The sequence below is a fragment of the Mesitornis unicolor genome, unplaced genomic scaffold, assembly GCF_000695765.1.
Source record: "Mesitornis unicolor isolate BGI_N332 unplaced genomic scaffold, ASM69576v1 scaffold15510, whole genome shotgun sequence".
Lineage (NCBI taxonomy): Eukaryota > Metazoa > Chordata > Aves > Mesitornithiformes > Mesitornithidae > Mesitornis > Mesitornis unicolor.
The window spans coordinates 61,991-82,279 of record NW_010157730.1 but is presented as its reverse complement, the minus strand read 5'-3'; the positions used below and the strand labels follow the sequence as shown (position 1 = coordinate 82,279).

General features: G+C 39.1%; 1 protein-coding gene across 1 annotated transcript in view; it reads left to right on the top strand.

Moving 5' to 3' along the window:
- Positions 1-3,370: 3,370 nt before the first annotated feature.
- RNASET2 (ribonuclease T2) overlaps positions 3,371-20,289 on the top strand; it is a 19,572-nt gene continuing 2,653 nt past the window's right edge. Inside the window, exons 1-8 of the mRNA XM_010181204.1 lie at positions 3,371-3,459; positions 6,038-6,104; positions 10,829-10,884; positions 11,795-11,852; positions 12,602-12,672; positions 17,494-17,607; positions 19,838-19,883; positions 20,096-20,170. Coding sequence (XP_010179506.1) covers positions 3,371-3,459; positions 6,038-6,104; positions 10,829-10,884; positions 11,795-11,852; positions 12,602-12,672; positions 17,494-17,607; positions 19,838-19,883; positions 20,096-20,170 — 576 coding nt within the window. The remainder of the gene's footprint in view (positions 3,460-6,037; positions 6,105-10,828; positions 10,885-11,794; positions 11,853-12,601; positions 12,673-17,493; positions 17,608-19,837; positions 19,884-20,095; positions 20,171-20,289) is intronic.

Genomic DNA, 20,289 nt, shown 5'->3' with positions numbered 1-20,289 from the left:
CCGGCGAGAGGCGACGTCAGCCCCGTGCGGCCTTGCGGAGGGGCCGCACCTGCCCCGCGGGGCGGTGGAAGACGGCGGGGCCACAGCGCTGCTCCCTTCCTCCTTCCCGCCCGCAGCCTCCTCCGAGGCGGAGTCTGTGCGAGGTCTGCCGTACCAGGAGTTCGTCTGTGTGCGGCGCTAGCCCCGGCTTTGGAGAGAGGTCCGGGCCGCGGGGGAGCGAGCGAAAGGTAATACGTGCCGGCGAGCCCCGGGCAGCGGTAGACAGAGGTGAGGTCTGGTGTCTGAAAGCCTCTCTGCTGCGGCGTCCCTCCTGCTCCCTCGTCCCGCCCCTTGACCCGCGGGTGGCTGCGCTGCGATGGCAGCGGCCGCGCCGGAGGCAGATGGCGTTCGGCCTGCCCGAGCTGTGCCTCTGTGAGCTGCTTTGCCTCGCCTTCAGCGAGGTGACAGACTTGCACCGTTAGGTGGGATTTGCAGGACTGGTAAGAACGCAAATCGTATCAGGTTTCATTTCTTAGGCATTAAATTCATTACGAAGCAAATCGAAAGTCAGCCAAAGAAATTGCAGCATTTCCCAGAGTCTGGAAAACTGTTTATAGCTGTGCTATGTCCACTTGTCACCAGCTTTGGCATCCTCCTGGCACTTGTAGGCGTCCCACTTCGGGTTCTCTGCTGTTGTGCGTTCCTTATGAAGGCACCTTTGCAATAAAATGTGATGACTGTTTATCTGGAGCAAGCAGTTTATGGTGTCAGGAAGTTACATCTTGCAACACTGTACTAAAAGTAGAGCAGTGTGTTAGTTTGTGTGCGAGGAAAGCGAGGTGTGCCACCTTTCTGAAGGCTTCCCCAAGAAGCCAGTCAAAGGGCTGAGCGTGATACTGAACTCCTGCCAGGCTCACCCTGAAACCGCAGCTGTGCCTGTTCTGCTTTTAGTTGCACTTTGTGAGAAGAGTAGTGAGAAAGTTCTGCTAAAAAGCTTTGTTTGTCAGAGCATGTGAGTATTGCATCTGAAAAATCTTTACAGTGCTTTCTGTAGTTACTTAGGCCAGCACCCGGGCTTGGGATGAGTGGGGAACTGGGGGAGGGCTGTGGAGGTAAAACTAGTTCGTAGCTACAAGCGTTGTTATAAATTAGATTAATGCTTCTGTCATACAGTCTTGTAACTGGCTGGCTGAATTCAAACAATAGTAAATGTGTTAAAGAAGGATTTCATCACTATTTGTTACAGATTCTCCTTTGTCCTTGATAAGCCTGGGCAGGTAATATTGATACCACCACTGAACAGTGCTAACACAGCTGAAAGTGACTTTGTCCTATTAGGTTACTAACACACACACATGCTGTGCATTCATATCTAGGTATGGGAAACCAAGAGTTATCCCAAAGCTATTCTTATTCCATAGAATTTTTACCTGTAGTAAAATTGAGTGATCGTGTGTAACATTAATGTCTTCTAAGGGGTACTTTCTACTCTCTGAAGAATGTGCTTTTTATAGGTAGGGCAGAATCTTACATAAAGACTCCTTACATCTCTCAGTACTTTTTGGGGGCAGATAGTTTATCATGCAGAAAAATACTCTTGCTTGGTTGGTTATCAGTTGAAAATAACAGTAGATTAAATCATAAACAGGTCTGTAAGGCTGAATCTTGCATTATTAATTCCTACTGTTCAAGTAATGAGACTTGAGATCACTTTAAATGTAGAACTCTTTGGGGAAATTGGATACCCGGCTGTTATTTACTTATTTGTGTTTTTTTGGTACATCATGTGAATATGCCTGTTTCTTTAATACAAGATGTATGTCTTGCTTTAGCTGGCCTTTGGTAAAGATTAGTTCTACAAATTGATTGCTTTTATATACAAGTAACACATTCCAAACTATTTGAAATTTTTCGTGCTTGTCTTGCCTGGTGAGTGAAAATCCTTCAGGTCTTTTTTAAGATTAAGAAACTAGATCAGAATATTAACAGTTGCCAACTAATATTTATTTAGTAATATCTTCTATTAGGCCAAGCTGTTTCTGAATTAGAGAGACTTTAAACATATGAAATAGATTAATATCTTAAAGGATGTAGTTTCTTCATAATGTAGCAGAACCTTGTGATAAATCTAGCTGGTAAACTGTTGCACTTGTTGCCCAAACCCTTCACCAGTTTTGAAATCTTGACACATTTTGCAAGCTGGGAGACAGCCTCCCCCATGAGTCACTTGCCATGGCGTTTGCAGAACTGTGGGGTAGGGCTTCCGAGGGGGCTGCAGGCTGAGTCCAGAGCCATGTGATAATGGTGGGAAAATAGTCCTTGTTTACAATGAGCCATGGATCAGAATTACAGTGAATTTCCCAAAGTTACCTTTAATGGCTGAATCAGCAGTGTCTTTACTGTTGTCAAAACAGACTTTATTTGACTGTTACAAGAAAGGATTAATTTTAAAACCTCTATAGAAAAAAGGGTATGACTTGTGTAGTGAGTGATCTTAGAAGAGGCGCATAGGTTACATGCAGTGTCTCTTCTTGTAGTGCTTTTTTTAGGGCTCTCAAAATGAGAAAGTTGGAAAGTAGGTTTGCTGAGATGTTAGTAATTGCATGTAAATACATGGATGTACATCTATTTTTGGCATATAGGAGGTAGCATTTGAAATGGTGTGATATGTCTGGCGGATGCAGGAGGCAGCTGGGATTTTTTGACCTGTGCCAAGTGAAAATCCTTCTGTTGTTGAAAGTTAAGTTGATTTGCTTTTTTTACCATCTCTTGATTTCTAGGGTTCACGAGGTAGCAGGCAGACCGTGCATGGTTTTGTAGAGACTGCCTTAGGTTTATAACAAGAACAGAAACCAACCTGGTTTTAGCAGCGATTTTCTAACATCAGTTTAGTAGTCAACTGGCATTTAGAGAGAATTACATCCTGGGACATACTTCAAGTGAGTTTCCAGTATCAGCCTTGACGAATCCAACATGAATATTCGATGTTAAGTTCAAACTTCTTTAATGAATCACTTTGGGCATTTAAGACTCTACTTGTAGTCAGCTTACAGTATGTGAAGTATGGTTGCATAGAAGATTTATATATCTCATTTGTGGGAGAGCGGCTCTATTTGGGACTGCGTGCAAGTGAAAAACCAAAAGGAAACGGTGGTCTCACCCTTGACGACTTTAGTTTATGAAAATTAGCATGCATACAAGCTGGGGAATCAGTCACAACCTTGAAAGAGATCCTCATTTTACCCATGGTTGTAAATCTAGTCTAGAGTTGATATTAGCTGCTGGTTTTGAGAGAGCTGTGTTTCTGCATTTTAACTCTTGCAATTTAGTACACTGGATAAATAACAGATTTCTTCTTTTAACATATTTTTACAGCTATTTCATTAACAGAATGAAGCCTGTGAAGCTGCACTATTGGATTCTGGGTTGGTTTTTTATGGCATTATGTTGTTGGTGTACTTCAGATACATTCTCTCAAGGGTAAGTCATGCTTTAAAATGAAATCTCTGACAGTTTTTTCTTAAGTGCAGAACATAATAGTTTGACTTATAATGAGTGTACATTTTCTTATTTTATTATATAGTATTTTTGATCTGTTACTCTTCCCTTAGGTGAGTAGTAAAATGAGACATCTACATTAACCAGGGGAGTAGAGATCATGCCTAAGAAAAGCTTTACATTAATGTGTCAGCATGAAAAAAGAAGGAAACTTAAATTACATTCATTACACATAAAACTTGGCAATCTGGCTTTAAATGAATTATTTTGACTTGTGGTATAGTCATGACAAAAATAAAAAATAATTCAGAAACCTATAACAAAAAACTGGAATCGCCCCTATGGCATGGATTGTACCAACTGTTACACTGTATACCTTTTTATACCTTTTTTTCCTGTCTGTTTTCTCAGTTCCAAGAATTTTAAATTCCTTTTCTTACAACATTCCAGCTGGGGCTGGATCAGTGCCATGCAGCCTTTTGGTGGTGGTTGCACTTGGCAAAATCTGGGCTTGAATAATAATGGGTCATGGGGTAACCATACCCTAAACCACACCCTTCAGTGGTAAAGGCACAAATTCTTGCTGTATTATATTAGGAATTAAATGTTTCTTCTTCCTTTCAGTGTTGTGGCAAGAGGGTGGTTAAGGGGGCTCAGGTCAACGTTGAACATCATATAAAGGCCACATTGCAGCTGGTTGGTAGTTTAGACACTCTGCTGAGGTTTCTCAGATCCCCAGGACTTGGGCTATGGCTTGGCCATCTTGGTGGCAGAAGCAGCTCTGGAGGCACAGTGCCGAATGGCACAGGGCAGGATAACTTGGGAAAAAAAAAAACAACGGTCATATCCCTGAAGCTGAATAGGTACTAAAAATGGCTTTCCTTGGATTCCAGTTCTGAGCTTAAGTTTCTAAAACTTGCTTTATTTAATAACCAAAATTTTCTGACTTATCCTTAGCCAAAAAGTGTGTCCTAGGAGAACTTACTTTGGCATTGTTGTAGGAGAAGTTCAGCTGCTATTTCAAATACAGATGAAAGGTGGTATTTTTCTAAGCAAGGATTTTTTTAAGCAAGGAAATGAACTGCTCTACAGGATTGGGGAATTCTTTTATTCAGATTTCCACAGCAGCAGTAAAGGCCGGTTAGATGTGTTAATGGTTTTCATTGTGGCTATGCCCGATTTGTTCCAGAGGTATTCTGCTAAATTATTTAAAAAACCACAGATACATGTGAATGCTTGAGAGAACATGTGGCCATTGCAAACTAGCAAAACCAGAGGAAAAAATTGAGAAGTTATGTAACATGGGAGCATCCCTACTTCCTCAGGTTGAGAAGAATTAGCTTTCTTATAAATTTTTTTAATAACCTTTGTCAAGCAGTAACAAAGGACATGTGGCTATTAGCTTCCAGAGAATAATGATTTATTTTGACAGTGCCGCATATAGTGCTGTCAGTTTGAATAATTTACAGTTCTGTTTTTGTTCATTAGGCTTTCCCATTTGCTGTTCTATTTAATTGCTTAGTGCGGTTGCTTAATAGCTAAATATATCTACTGTAGTGTCTGAAGCAACAGGTTTTTAATCTGCTTCTAGTTTATCCAGAATAGGTCTGCTGCAAACTGTTGGAAAATGCCTCTGTAGAAGTGGCAAAGACATGATATAAGCATCTTACACTTTTTGAACAACATTTTTAAGCTTTTTTTTGCCTTTTTTTTTTTCTCTCTACGTAGGTATAAGGTAGTACTGATGCATTTGTGAGTTATAGATCTCTTTATTCTAAGAGACTGTGAAACACAGGTGCTTTTGTGAAATATGGGATATTTTTTCTTTAGCTCTTCCCTCGGTAACCTTTAGACTGTGTCATAGTTCGATTATTTATTAAATGTTTTAAAATTACTTAATTTATAGTAAACACTTTAAAAATGTAGTTTTTGTGTTAGATGCCTGTGAAATTATGAAGTCAGCGTTTTTGAGATTTATGGTTCTTATTTGACTTTTTATTCTGATTTTTTTTTTTTAAATCTGAAAGGTTGGAGACACTTGCAAGATCAAATTGCATCTCCTGTGGTGTCAACTACATCATTTGTGGTTGTTTGTAGTCTTTCTTTTTTAGAAGAGTAATTATGATTACAATGTTGTAAACTTTCTTTTCAGCTCATATACCTATCAAGAAGAATTAGACGATTCTTAATATCCTAAACAAAGATATATTTTAATTATTTTTTAAATTGTTGTTGTAAAAGCTTGCCAGTAAGCACTCTCCCAAGTATAAAATATGTTTCTTCCATATTTAAGAAATGGAAAGCATATGGAGATAAGATGCCAGGAGTTTAATTTGTTTAACAATGTGGGGTTTTAGCAGGTTTCTAAATGTGTTGTTTCTATGTGATTTGTTAGTTTGGTCCTTCTGTAATTATTCTCAAATACTATGATAGAAGCTATAAATGACAACCAGCTCTAAAATCAATGTGTTATACTAGTAAGCGTTGTGCTGCTGGTTGAAGGTGTTGCTGTTTTTAAAATGCTTGAGGAAGAAGAAAATAATTGCCTGTCTTTCTCTAGTGACAACCACCCTCATACCTGGAAAAAGCTGTATCTTGCTCATCATTGGCCAGTGACTGTATGTAAGGTGAGATTTTTGTGTTCTCTCTTATCCTGGCAAAAGTAGCCTTGGACAATAAATGTTTGAAAAAATAATAAACAAAGCTCATCAAGCATTTAATCTTGTTTATGCCCTTATATCTTTATAAAGGCTTTTGCTCATCTTGGTGCAACTTTTGATACTTTCCCTGTACTCCAGTGTAGCAGTAAACAAGATGGGATTGTGGTATGTTACAGATACAGCAATCAATATAAGACATACTGTACACTAAGCCTTAGATGCTTGTTATATATTTTGTGATGTCTTGTTAGTTATAAACTTAATCCTAGATTAATCCTCACTAGACTGTGAGGAGACTTGCCTGCCTAGTCTGACTGAAGGTAGCAGATGAGTACTTGGACTGTCTGCTGCACGACAAGCTTTAGCTCTGTAATGTTGGCTCCAGCGTTTTAATGATGTCATCAAATACAGTCAGGAAAAAGAGAGCTATAAAATTATTATGGCAGGTGCCTCTGAAGAATGAAGAACCTGTGGATAACAGAGAAGCTTCAGTTTTGGGGAAATATCTCTGGAGCCAAAAAGGTTCCAACTCTGGGAGACTATGGTGTATTTATTACAATATTACAGGAATTTTTTGTGCTTTAGGTGCTTTTTAAATTTCTCATTCCTATTTCTGGAAATATGTATAAGAGCAGTAGCAGCAAAAGTCACATACTGCCTAAATGTTTGAGGAGAAGTAGGTGTACTTTACATTGGTTATATGTGGAGGGGAAGTGTCAATAACAAAACTCAGATGTTCATGACTGAGACCAAGGAGTGGCCACTGTTCCATTTTTTGTTTGTTTGCCTGGTTTTGAGCAGAAATAAGGGCAGATTTGATTTGATTTGCAACTTTTATCTGGTTATCTGTTGAGTAAACATCACTGTTTCTGACTTCAAGAAGAGTTATTGGTGTTAGGAGTTTGTAGTGCTTGGCACAGGGTGGATGTTCAGAATCAGTAGCAGTGCAAACCCCTGCTTTCATGAATGAGATGGAAACAATTAAAAAATAGAAAACAAACCAAAAAAACCCCTACAAACCAATCAAACAGAAAACCCTACCAACCACTTTTCCCACTATATAATCATGCTGGCCACTACTCTTGATTCCAGGGCAGCGCTATTGGTAAATTGACAAATAACCTTTATAAACTACAGTGAAATTGTAATGCATAATTGAAGATATTAAATGTCAGAAAACATAGGCTTTCTTACAGTTATGATTTCTTGTAGTAAAAGGTAGACAGAAGCATTCCAAAGAAGTGAAGAAAAAGTGAAATTAAAATCATGTTAACTGACCTTTTGCGCAGTTTGCAATTATTGAGTCATGTGGAGAAACAGAATCCCAACCGTATTCCTGTAGCAGCTTACTTTTTGCTAATGCTAATATAAGGGGACTTCCCAAATTTAGCTATGGGGTTTTTTTAAGCACACAGATTCTTCTGCATGTTCCGTGTAGTTATAGATGATTGCTATTTTATTTAAGGGAGGAAATATTTTTAATTTCATTCTTCAGTTTAAAACTGTTGACATGATGTTGAAAAGAAAAATAGCTAGGTGAAGGAAACTGCAAAACTCATTGTATCATTTATATAAAAACCATTTGAGACACTACTTTATGCAAGTACTTAGTTTATGCTTCCTATATAAAGGAACCTGATTATAGACTACTTTGCTACATACTGTGTTCTTGACAAGTGTGTGGATGACCCGCATCTTAATTGCTACCTGTTTTGCATAGCTATGTTCAAAAAGTTTTTCAGGCTTTGAAGGCCTGAAAGATCTTTTTTTTTTAAATTTAGTGGGCACAGTTGAGTGTACTAGAAATTTAGAATACACGTCTCCCAGCTCTTCATGTGCTTTAAACTGTGTGTGTTCAGCTGGTGCTTTTTAATACTGAATGTGATCAGCACAATTAAACTGGAAAGTAAATGTTTTGAAATCACATCTTCTAAACTAACATATTAAAATACAACAGTGAGTATCATGGAAGCAGTAATAACTCCTGGACTTAACTACTGACTGCTGCAGTGAAAGGGTGGAGGAGGAAGAGAGATGTGCTTCCTTATCATGCGATTAGAATTTCCAGTACCATATAGAATCATAGAATGGTTTGGGTTGGAAGGGACCTTAAAGATCATCCAGTCCAATCTGCCTGCCATTAAGGTCTCCCCTCAGCCTCCTCCAAATTAAACAATCTGTAAGAAAAAGCACATAAGAGATTTTAGCCTATCAACTCATGCTGGAGAGGTGTTCAACGAGAAGTAAATTTGTTTATTTTGCTCCTCCCAATTTTTTTTTTCAGCAACCTTGTAAGACTGGCTCATTCATTGGTTGGTTTAACATCATGCAGTCAGGGGAAGGAGGAAGAGGAATAATTAGAGGCTGTTTAGGGGAGAGAAATTTAAGAGGTGAACTCCACAGTTTTAAAAGCAAATCTTTTTCTTAGCAGTTGTGATGTTTCATTACAAAATAGCACTTAAAATTAATCTTAATTAAACAGATGGTCTACTTAAACGAAGTGGTTGAAAGGGGGAGAAGGATTAAATATTTCACTTACCAGAAGCTGCCTTTTTATTAAAACTTATGGTATGTGCGTGTGATCCTGTAGCACTACCCCCTCCTATGTACAAACTACTGTACCAAGGGATTTGTAACTTGGGGAGCTCTACAGGTAACACTTCTGTGACAGTCTGATAGGGTTTCACTTTTTGGCATGTCAGAGATGAAAGGAGCTCCCGCACTTCTAGCAGCCCCTGTTTGTCCGATGTCTTCCATGACAAATAGGCTAATCTCTGCTGCAGCATTCCCTTTCAGTATAGTGGGTGCTGTAAAGGCTCACCGGCATTTTTCTCAGATTGTGTATGGGTAATTCGGATTGGTTGGAGTATCAGATTGCTTTAAAACAGGAAAAACAGTGTTGGTTTGTGTTGGGTTTTTTTTCTTTTTCAAATTAATCTAGATACAGAAGGCTTTCTGGGGTCCAATGCCTACTTGAAAATACTTAGTTGTGGCTGTTTCAAGTCAACAGTTGTCTGAGGTTTAATTAGTCCTTCAGCAATCAGTATATGGTAAGCAGTAAGACTGACTCAGACTAACGTCTGCTCATTTTATGATATTGATTTAAAATGAACATTGGAAAAATACTATGGCTAGAATTAAAAAGGAGGATGAATGAAGCTGTCCAAAATATGCAAAGTGTGAACTAATATGTTGTAGGTTGCATTGACCTCACAATTCTGCCAGCACACAATGTAACACCAAAAGCCTGATTAAATGTGTCGAACAAACTGCTAATAAATTGATTGCCGTGACAAGGGAGAACTGATTCCAAATTTGAAATAATCTGAGCTTTCTTTCAGCGTGTCTGAGAGCTGCGGTTAAAGATTGGATAAGGAGCACAGTTGCACTGTTCTTGTTACCACCCTTAGTTGAGCAAGCTGGTTAGCTGTCAGGTTGTTTTTCAGGGGATGGTGCCTTAGCTGCTGGCTATTAATTTACTGTATTTTGGGCTAGATAGCCCAACTCTTTCAGCTCCACAAATCTTGTGTCATGACAGGAGCTATATTGTTTTGGCCTATTCAGTGTGCGTTTGTTGAAAATATTCCTTGCAGGAAAAAAACTGCTGCTGGGTTGAATTGCTTCTATTACTGATGGCAAGAGAGGAGGGTAAGGAAATGTTTACAGAACAAGAATGGCTTGCAGAGCTTGCAGTTTTACTGCCACTGGCCTGTGGCATGTGAAGGCAATTAGTGAGATTACAGGCCTCTTTCTGCTCTTGTCTACACTCAGCTCTTGCTCTGGCATCACATAAAAGGCATTGTGGCATAATTAAGCCAGAATGCAGGGCTGAAAAGGAAAGCTATTATTACGGGTGGGGGGGGGAGGGGGAGAAGTCTGAGGAGGTTGTTATTTAGTGACGAAAAGTGTTTACTAAAAAGAGGTATAATTACTAAGCAGAATAATCAGGGAATAATCAGTAATAATATTCTGTGATGTGTGAACATGAATTTGTTTTGGTTTGTTTTGTTCAGGAATATGTACTATGCTCTAAACAGTCATTAATGTGTAGGCTGTTTCTCCTGCATTATCAAAAGTTTTGACTGGAGACTTTTTTTTGTAGGAATGTATATATTATTTCCTTTTCCCTCCCTTGTCCCTCAAGTGAAAATATTTTAAAAATATATTTTCTAACCATTTTACTTGGAGTAAGCAACCTATTTCCTATCTTTTTTGTATTTTCCTCTTTTAATACAACAGCAAAACTATTCCTGGATGCTTAAAGTCGTTGTGTACTTATCTAATATTATAATTTATTTTGATAGTTTTTATTTTGATAGCTCTGTACTTCTTGAAAAGGTCTGATGATGAGAAAAATATAGAGAACTGCTACTTGGATTATGATAAATGCAGATTTTAGCTCCATTCGTTGTGCATTGTCTTCTTTTTACACTGCCTGTTCAGGATGCCGCCTGATATTCACTTGATCTGCTTCAGAATTTTAATGCCAGTTGGTCTCTGCTAAGTGGTGCAATCCACGACACCTTCAAGTAACTGGAGTTGAGTAGTTCCTGATTCGGGCAAGCAAAAGTTCTCATGTCTCACTGGAGCCTTGGACCACCAGTGAATGAGCTTTTATTTTCAATTCTCAAGCTTTAACCCTGGACACATATAAAAATATTCTACTTGTTGGTTTGGTTTTTTTTCCCCAGATGAGTGCTAATGATTGTCAAGACCCTCCAGAGTATTGGACAATCCATGGACTGTGGTATGATCATACAGTGTTTTTATTTCAGCCTGGAAAGAAAAATCAAGTTTTGTACTGTGATGTTTAGTGCGGTTTTTTTAAGGGCTTAATGTATATGGTTTTATGATTTCTTGAAACAAAAGCTGTAATTATGTTGGTAAACAAATGCTATGGTTTGATATAAAACTGAAATGCACTTCTGTATCTCATGACTTGCTGAGCTCCTGAAAACCTCTTGCCACATGACCATTTTATTTATAGATCTCCTTATAAGATCAGTAATGTTCTCAAACAGAGAAGGGAAGTAGAGTTTCCCTTCTTTTTTTTTCTCTCTCTGAGTACACAGAATTTGTTAATATCTCGTGACTGCTTGTGGCTTTAAGCATCTTAGCACAAATATTGCGAAAGCACAGGAAAACTTAACTTGTTTCAAAGGAATCAACTCATTGGAATTGGTGCCAGTGACAGCGATTCAAAGCTTTTCTTGGCGAATACAGGGAAAAATTCAATACAGGAGTCTGTTAAGCTATGCATCCTGAAAAGGTGGATAGCATTATGTCTTAGTTTCCAGTGAGTGTCTTGGTGACACTTGCAGAATCATCACTTGGTGCAGTGCTTGAGGAGGTCAGTGTCATTAGTGACATGAGGTGCAAGACCTTCCATATAATTTACTTCCCCATATGTCTTTTACAAGAGTGAGAGGAACTGGAGGGCCTAATGAAGAACCTCTGCGTGACCATAATTAATGTATTGAATTTTTAATTCTAAAACACTGTAGAAGCTGATGGATTACTTGCATTTTAAAATGAAATCTCTAGCTATAATCTTGCATATTTAAGATTCAGGCTAATGATACAGAATAGAATGCTGTTGGCTACCATTAGTGAATTAGGAGTCATCTTTTTTTTTTATTTTTGTTTTGCTTCCCTAGGCCTGACAAAACCGAAGATTGTAATAGGACGTGGCATTTCAACGTCACCGAGATTAAGGTATTTATTTAAAACAAAACCAGTCATACCAAGTAGAGCTCAGTCCAATTACTTTTGCACATCCTGCGTACAAAATCTGTAGCTTATAATGTGGCACTCTTATTGTTTGCGGAGAGGTATGTTCTTTCAAGAACTCCACAAATTCATTAGGTGCTTCTGGTACTACTTGAACTTGCAGTGCTTGAGATCGTTAGCAGCTGTTTCTACTTCATTTTGTAGATATGTGGTTTGACTTCCTCAGCCACATCCTCTTTAAAAAAAACTAGAGAATGCAGGCGGTGGGTCTGCAGTGTCAAAAAGTACCTGTGAAAAATAGGTTATAGTTAGTCCATGTCTGTCTTCCATTTTCTTCTGTAAAGCCAGAACACAGAAAATGGAGGAGCTCAGAGTACATTTTTCTGTGTGTTTTCTCCCAGGGCATTAGTCGGTTTTTGCTCTTTTTTTTAATTAAAATTTTTTCCATATTTCATTCAAATGTGTTGTAAATGGGGATAGGAGGCTTGAGCCAAGAAATGCAATATGTTGGTATTAGTACATTCAGATATTAGGACAGCTCTACCTACCTGTTACTTCCAACAACTGCATTTTCACAATATTGGGGAAAAAGACCTTTTCTTTTTCTGCAAGTAATGTTTCAGTTGAGGGTGTTGAAGGATGAGGCTTCAGTTCTAGGAAATGTATCAATGTAAATTGTGTGAAAAATAGCTTTTCAACACCGTAGGTGCATTTAATTATTGTGATATTTTTAGGATCTAATGTCAGACATGAGACGCTATTGGCCTGATGTGCTTCATTCGTCTCTGAATCGCACTCAGTTCTGGTGAGTACAAAAAGCCTAAAAAGTATTTTGGATATTATTTTATTAAAAAATCTGACTTAGTATTCCTTTAGGTGAGATGTTGCGCATGAGAAGCAGTGTCCATAAGTTCACTGAAAGCAGTGTGTTGTGTCAGTCTCATTTACAAAACAAATATGTTGTCTTGTAAGAGCACTGGCAAAATGCAGCTGTTTAAGAGAGGGTCATGGCAGAGGTTTTGTAGAAATGAAACTTGGTGAAAGAGAATGTGTTTTCTCCCTTTGACCCCAGGGAGGAGAAGCAGCTGCTGTTGACACATTAAATCTGAGTAGCAGTAGCACACCTGGGATGACACAGCTGGCTGCAAGAGCAGCTTCTCGGCCTCTTTTCCTAGCTCGTTTCACTGTGTTGCTGGTCATAGAAGATCTTTCCTTCTGCGCTTCCTCACAGAGGAAGAAATTGAAAAATAGGATGCGTTGGATCATCCTAGCCACTTCTTTACAGATTTGTCTCTTTTTACTTATTTTCCTAGCAGTTGAAAATCAGATCTGGGAGTTTATTTATAGATCAGCCTACTTGGCTCATGGGAAGGTAGAAGATTCTGATCTCCACTGACAACAGTGCTGTTTTACTACTTCTCCATGTTTCGCTTCGCTTCTGAATAATCAGACACTTGAACCAAAGGTGGTATTTGAGTTTGCACAGGCTTCATTCAGTTTGATTGCATTATTTTAAACTAAAATCAGTGGCCTTCCAAGTTAATTTGCTGAGCCATGAGCTGCATCAGCCAAGGTATGGATAGGCAATTTGTTCTTCCAGATCTACACTGAAAGAGGTAGCATCAGATAAGAAGCAGAACACATAGCTAGAGGCAGTAGCTTTTAAAGCCATTTCAACTATAAGTACCTATAAGTTTTCCATTGGATAGGATGACTGTTTTCCCCTTGTGTCACTAGGGAAAAGCTTTAAAGGGTGTGTGCATCTCTTTTAGTCTTGCCCTTTCTCTACGGGAGACACTTGTCCTCAGAGTCTTAAACTGGTTCCACAAGTGTCTTATGGCAACCTAAACTTGTAACTGTCCAAAGTGCTGGTCTCACTTTTTCCTCCCTCCGCTCCTGTTCTTGTACTGTGCCAGGGAAGACTTGAAGACTTCTTTCTGTGGTCCACAAGTTTATGCCACCTTAAATTGTTCCTGGAATTAGAATAAGAAAAATGTGTGATAAATGTAGCACCTCCCCTGCCCTGACCACCTACCTGTTCTTAAAAACAGGTGCATACCACTGCTTATTTAGTAACAGAGATATGTGGTAGCCAGCAGGTATGAACAGATACAATCAAAACCTTTTCCCTTTCGGTGCAAGGCTAGCAAGTAGCACTTATTTCAATACCTGGAAATATAATTAAAAATAGCCTAAAAGCAGTACAAAAGTCGGGTTATAACACTGTCACTATTGTTTTGATTGACAGAGTAATTCACTCCTTTTCAGTAAGGTGACAAGTGCACTGTAATTGGCTGCTTTAACTGCAGAGTTTTTAAATGCATACTTGTAACTGAAAGCCAGTAAGATCCAGTTGTACATCTCCAGTTAAAATACTGTACTTCAAAAGAAAAGTATAAAAATCTTGATAGAGCAGAAGTAAGTATCTGAAAGTGAAAGTGACCGCAATCTTCGTTGTTGTAGACTAAAGGCATCTCAATTGGGTAAAGAGCATGAGCAGTGACAAGCACAATGGATATAGAATATCTTAGCATATCACATCAGGGTTTTTTTCAAGACTGCTATAATTTTGTAGTGTGTTTCATCCTGGCTTTACCTCTAACTATAGCCCTGGCTTAAAAGGGAAGGTAAGGAATCTTCCTGGTGATTTTTAGGATGGCTGCAGTTGCTTCTGTAAAGACAATTGCAGATCTCTGTTCACCTTGCAATCTTACAAGCTGTGACAATTGCCACCCAAGAGTTTGAATAGGACAGGATAGAATGCCTTGATACAGGACAAAGGGTTATGTGTGCTTTGTACCTCAAAATCTATTAACTGAAATTATCCCTTTTGTAGTAGTTAATAATTTTTATTTGGTCCAAAAAATTTCTAGACCATGAGAATTCTTTTAATGATCAGTTTATACATATGATACAGAAGAAGGAATCAGTGTTTAGCCTATAGGACAGCTCCATGTGCCTAATCATCTACATTTTGTGGGTAGCACTTGCAGCTGTGCTTTACAGACCTTTGTTCCTACCCTAATAATGAGCCAGTCTTTGAGGTGGGTCATTTCTATAATCCTTGGACCCACCTGATATGCTCCTGACTTTGTCTGTCACATCTGCTTGACTTAATGCTTGGGGGAGCTCTGTCCTTGGACATAACCAGAAGCAAAATCTCTTTGACATTTAGCTTCCTTTCCACACAGCTGAGTTGTACCAAATTCTTTCCTTCGCATTTCTGCAGCTCCCCTAAGACTTAGCTTTGAGGTATACAAGTGTAACATTTATTCTTCGCAGCACCATAGGGAACGTGGTGGAGAAGGACAAGTTATATACTGGAACCCAGTCTAGTGCTGCAAGCCCCACTCCTGTGTGTCTGCAAAAGTACTTGTGTCCTACAAGGAGGAAAAAATATTCAGTGGAGTTCTTGACAGCTAGCATATGTGCTTTGTGCTACTGCCTAGCTCATGGGTATGAGACGTACAGAAGGATGAGTGGCCTTCACGAATGCAGGCAGCTGTGTATTCACATGCCACCCAGCTGTGAGCTAAGGCTCAAGTAGACTTATCTTGTCTTATTGTGGTCTAGGTGAAGGATAATGTGTCTCAGTGAATAACACTGAGACATTAATTCTTTCAGTTTCTAAAGAAATTATTTTATGTTATTCCCTGGTACCTGAAGATCCCTCATGTCCTAGCTGCTCCAGTTTCCATTTCAATGGAAGAGGGGAAGATGAAATTTCATATGTCTGTGCTGAGTGGTTGGAGTATATCTGCTTTGTTTGGTTGTTGTTGGTTTGGTTTGTTGGTTTTTGTTTTTTTTTCTGTGGCTATGCTGCAGAATAAAATAACACTGTCAAGAGTGTCATCCTAAAGTTTGAGAAATTGTTAGTGACTCTAAAGTTGCTCTCGGGACTGATTGAAAAACTTGGAACCCTGTGTATTCTGCAGCTTGCTGCAGCTGATGATGCATGGGCAATGCCTGTGAGTAGCTGTGTGTATTTTCACTTGGGATCCCCACAGCCCCATTCCTGGGCCCTGTGAGCAGCATGAACCAAACCACTCCAATAGCAGTTCCGTGTTAGCAATAATATGCTTCTTGTGCACCATCAGATCTTTGGCCCTCTATTTCTGCCTTCTTTCTGGAAACAGCAGGACACCTAAGTAAAAGTACTACTGAAAGCCTTTAAAAGACAGGCACAACACTTTACCGTTGGTTTTACACATGGGCAAGCATATATTCTATGAAGAAAAATTGTCATCCTACATGCAAAGCCTTGCCTCCACCTTACTGCTGTTCCAGTAGTCCTTTGGATTTGCTATTGTCTGCTTCTGGTCCAAGCTAACTGCTCAATATCTCTTGCTAAATTTACCTCTAAAAGAGCTTCCATTTTCTTTAAAACTGTGGTCCCTTTTCTTGTCAGTAATTTCAAATCTGTTGTGGGGAAATCTGCACTTTGTCCCATGTTAAGTGGCCTCCTCCAGCCAGAAAACAATTCACTTGCCACGCAGTTGACTTGAATGTTACAGCCAAGATGAGAATTCTCGACAAGGCTAAATTTGGGAACATACAGTGAAAATCTTCCAGTAACTCATCTTTTCCCCTCCCTCAAATCTCTTGATGCCATAGGTGCTTTCTTCATTCTCTGTTCATAAGATGTATAGAAATTTGTCTAGGTACAAGCATAACTTCTTTTAACGTTTTTTCATTTCTTAAGAAAAAAATCTGAAGTTTTTAATACGAATGGACACTTCAAAGACAGGCTTTCAAGGGAATAATAGTTGTTCTTGTGCTTCTCTGCTTTTCCTTGAGGTTCTTAAGGCACCATAAGATCAGGGAAGCTATGGTAGTGGCAGGAATTTGTGATTAGCTAACTTTCTGTGTACATCTGCTGAATTGTTACTTAATACAAGTGGCGTCTGAAAATTTGAAAATAAACCATCCTCAAATTTGCAGGTGGTCTTATTAAACATTGCACTGTTTAATCTTTCAATAGACTTTAGAACTGATAGAAATATATTTTGAGCTTTGCCCCATATTTTGTCATATTTGAGTTTGTCTGTCATAAAATTGCAAGAATTGCTTTCTTTTGCATGCCATTCCATGGTATTAGAAGACTGGATGGTGGAATAGAAGCAAGACTTGAGAGCAGGACTATGAAAATACTGCTGCAGGCCAAAGTAAAAGTTAAGGCAACATTCTCGTCTTAGCAACTAGTGCAGTTTCACCCTTCCACCCAAAATAAGGGTTAGTGTCTTCAGTTCTGTAAGGTTTTTACTGCTTTGAATGTACATCTAACATAAAACACTCCACTAAAACATATACAATGTTTAGAAATATTAATTTTCTAGGCAAATTCTTACCATTCTAACCTCTGAACACCTCTTTGTAATACATTGGTCCAAAATCTCACAGTAAATGATTCTGCTAAAAATATGTATAGATGTTCCTGTAATTGAAATAGTGGGAGTGATCTTTCTTTGTTTTGCTTTTTGTGCATACAGTATTTTTTGAGTGCAGTATCCTACTTTACACGCGTAGCCTTTTGTTTAAGTATATTTAAGTATATTGGCTAGCTTGTGCAGCACATATATTGGAAAATAATGTTTTCTAAAACGTAAGTTTTGCATTCCTCATATAGGAAACATGAGTGGGACAAACATGGCACTTGTGCAGCCACACTTCAGATCCTCAACTCTCAGAAGAAATACTTTGGTAAAGCCTTAGAACTCTACCAGCATGTTGATCTTAACAGGTATGTAAGTGAACTTAATGGTCTGCCTCTTATTTCAAGCACTTTCCAAAAGGTTTCAATTCTAGACTGAAAAAGAAGCATAAAAATCTGATGGCAGAGCAGAAACAAGGATTGTCATACGTTAATTTTAGTACTGGAGTTCAGAAGAAGGGTTGTCTACTCTGAGAAGCATGTGTCTGGTCACTTCAGAGCCTGGTAAGGCAGCAGCGTTCTTTGCAGCATCATTTTAAACAATGTGAGCCAGTAAGTTTTGTATCAGCTATATTTTTTACTACCTGTAAACTTCTAAAGGTAGTGATAAAAACCACCAAACTTCTGAGTCATACTGAGGCCCAAATACTTGTTTATAGAAAAGACCCCCTCTGCTCAGGGGAATGGACAAGCTGCAGGCAAAATTGCGCAGAACATCCTGGGGAAAAGCTGAGAGTTAACAGCATGGAGGATGTCCTGAAGGGCAGTGTCCAGTCGCTGCAGGTGGCCCTCTGCTGTCCTTTCATACAGCTCCGATGTGACACCCTTGGTTTACCCTAGGGGTTGATTCCTCCTCATGGTTCCAAAGCACTGGCCATGCCAGATACAAAATCTTGGCGGAAATGCTGTGGCTTGTCCGAGTTCTGTGTGTACATGGTCTGGCTGCTGGTGAATGCTAGGCCAGAGTCCTTTCATGGTCAGTGGTTGCTATGGGTGAGAGCATGTTTGACTTGGATTTGTTGATCGTGAATTCTCTCTCTGTATAAGACAACAGTATCTGAGAGAGGAAATAAGTTCTTTTGTATTTAGAAACATACCTTAAAAAAAAAATCCTGCTCATGTTCTGTCAGTGTCTTGTCCAAGAAATCTCCTAACAAAGTCTTACTTGCTTTGCATACGTACAAAAGAAATACGTCTTTCACCTCACTTCCTTTTTTTTGTAGGTGCCTTGTAAAACTGAATCAGATTTTTCTAGACACAGTGCTTAACAGCATGTCATATGTAGTGTTAAAATTATTAATGTCTGATAAGTCAATTGCCTAAGTAGCTGTGATGGTGTGACTAAAACATTTTACAGATGGCACAGTGACCAATTATGTGACTCTATATCACGATGTATAACACTGAAAAAGAACAGAGACTGAAACATGTTGAAATTAATTGCTCAGAGCATATTCTCTGTTGTAAAAGTGAACATAATTAAATTAATCTTTACTGAAAAGAATAAAGTTTGCTAATATTCTCATTGTACTTCATTTATACTTGAATGAGAAAAAATAGTGTTAGTGATTAAAAGATTATTTCCAATAAGGAAATTATTAAAAAGAGGACATCATGCTGGCTTCTGTAAGGATGACAGAACATCATCTGCTATATTGGCCTCCTTATATCCAGTGTCAAAGGACTATGACAAAGAGCTACACCTTTCATCAACTGGGTTAAATCTCCCCTCTGCAGAATCTGACCTTGGAAGGGTTGAGCATTATCAGCATTCATGGATTAAGTCCTGTGAGATGCTGAACACTCCTACTCCTTACAGAAGCAGCTGGGACTTAGGGACTCGGTACCTATTGGGTCCTGAGTCTTGTTATCAACTTGGAAGTGTGGACTTCCCTCAGGACTGAATCTAAAGAAAAGCATATATAGACTAGAGGTTCTTGAGAGTTACTTGTTTCTCTTATGTGAACAGCCATTCCTCTTCAAAAGCATATTCATTAGGAAATGTTTCTGCCCTGATGTGGATGTTGGTCCAGATCTGTGCATCATATCCCTCTCCCAGTGTGCAGTGTGCCTTCCACCTCAGCAAGTGCTCCCTGTGTTAGAACATGAGGGTGCCTACAGCAGCCTCACAAGTCTGCCTCTGTCCCCTCCCAGTGGCCAGAGCACAGGGGTATGGCTCAAGGTGGGGGAGAGGAGGCAATTAAACTGCATGTCCTAGCTGGTACTCAACGGAGCATTCTGATGGTCCAGCAAATAACAGTAATATTGCTCTAGCTGTATCTGAAGACTCGACTCTCCAAGCTCCTCAGATTAAGGTAGGGGAGAGAGTTCTTCCTTCCCGTGCCAAGTTCGATGGGAAGTGGCCTTTCAGAAAAGGGGACCCTTTCCAAGGCCTGGCAGAGGATGGAACACAGGTTTCCCTTGCTCCCCATCGGTGTAATGCTTGCCAAGTTCTTACTAAGATTATCTGTTTACCTAATGGCTATGAAGTTAGGATTGCATACAGGAACCATGGACAAGTGTTTCATTTTTGTTTCAGTTGTCTCCTGAAAGCTGGGATAAAGCCAAGCAGTTCATATTACCAGGTAAGAGGCAATCTTTTATGAAACGAAATCATGTTCATGTACTTTTTTTTTCAAAAGGAGTCAAGAAATTTCTAGAGAATAAATGATTTTTTTTTTAAAATTTATATTTCTTTAAGGTTGTGCTTTATCTAAAAGTTTTTGTGAACTTAACAAGTGTGGAGCTGTTGTGTGCTAGTGACTTACTAATTTAAATAAGCTTTTTAATTTTTCAGATGACTGCCATAAAGGAAGCTCTTACAAAATTTTATGGTGTAACACCAAAGATCCAATGTCTTCCTCCAGAAGAGGTAAAACCCCAAACAAGCACACAGTCCCCAAAACCCTCAAAACTATAAAACAAACAGAGAAACAACAAAACAAAGAAACCCACTACCTCCTCTCCTCTCCTCTCCTTCTCTCACTCACC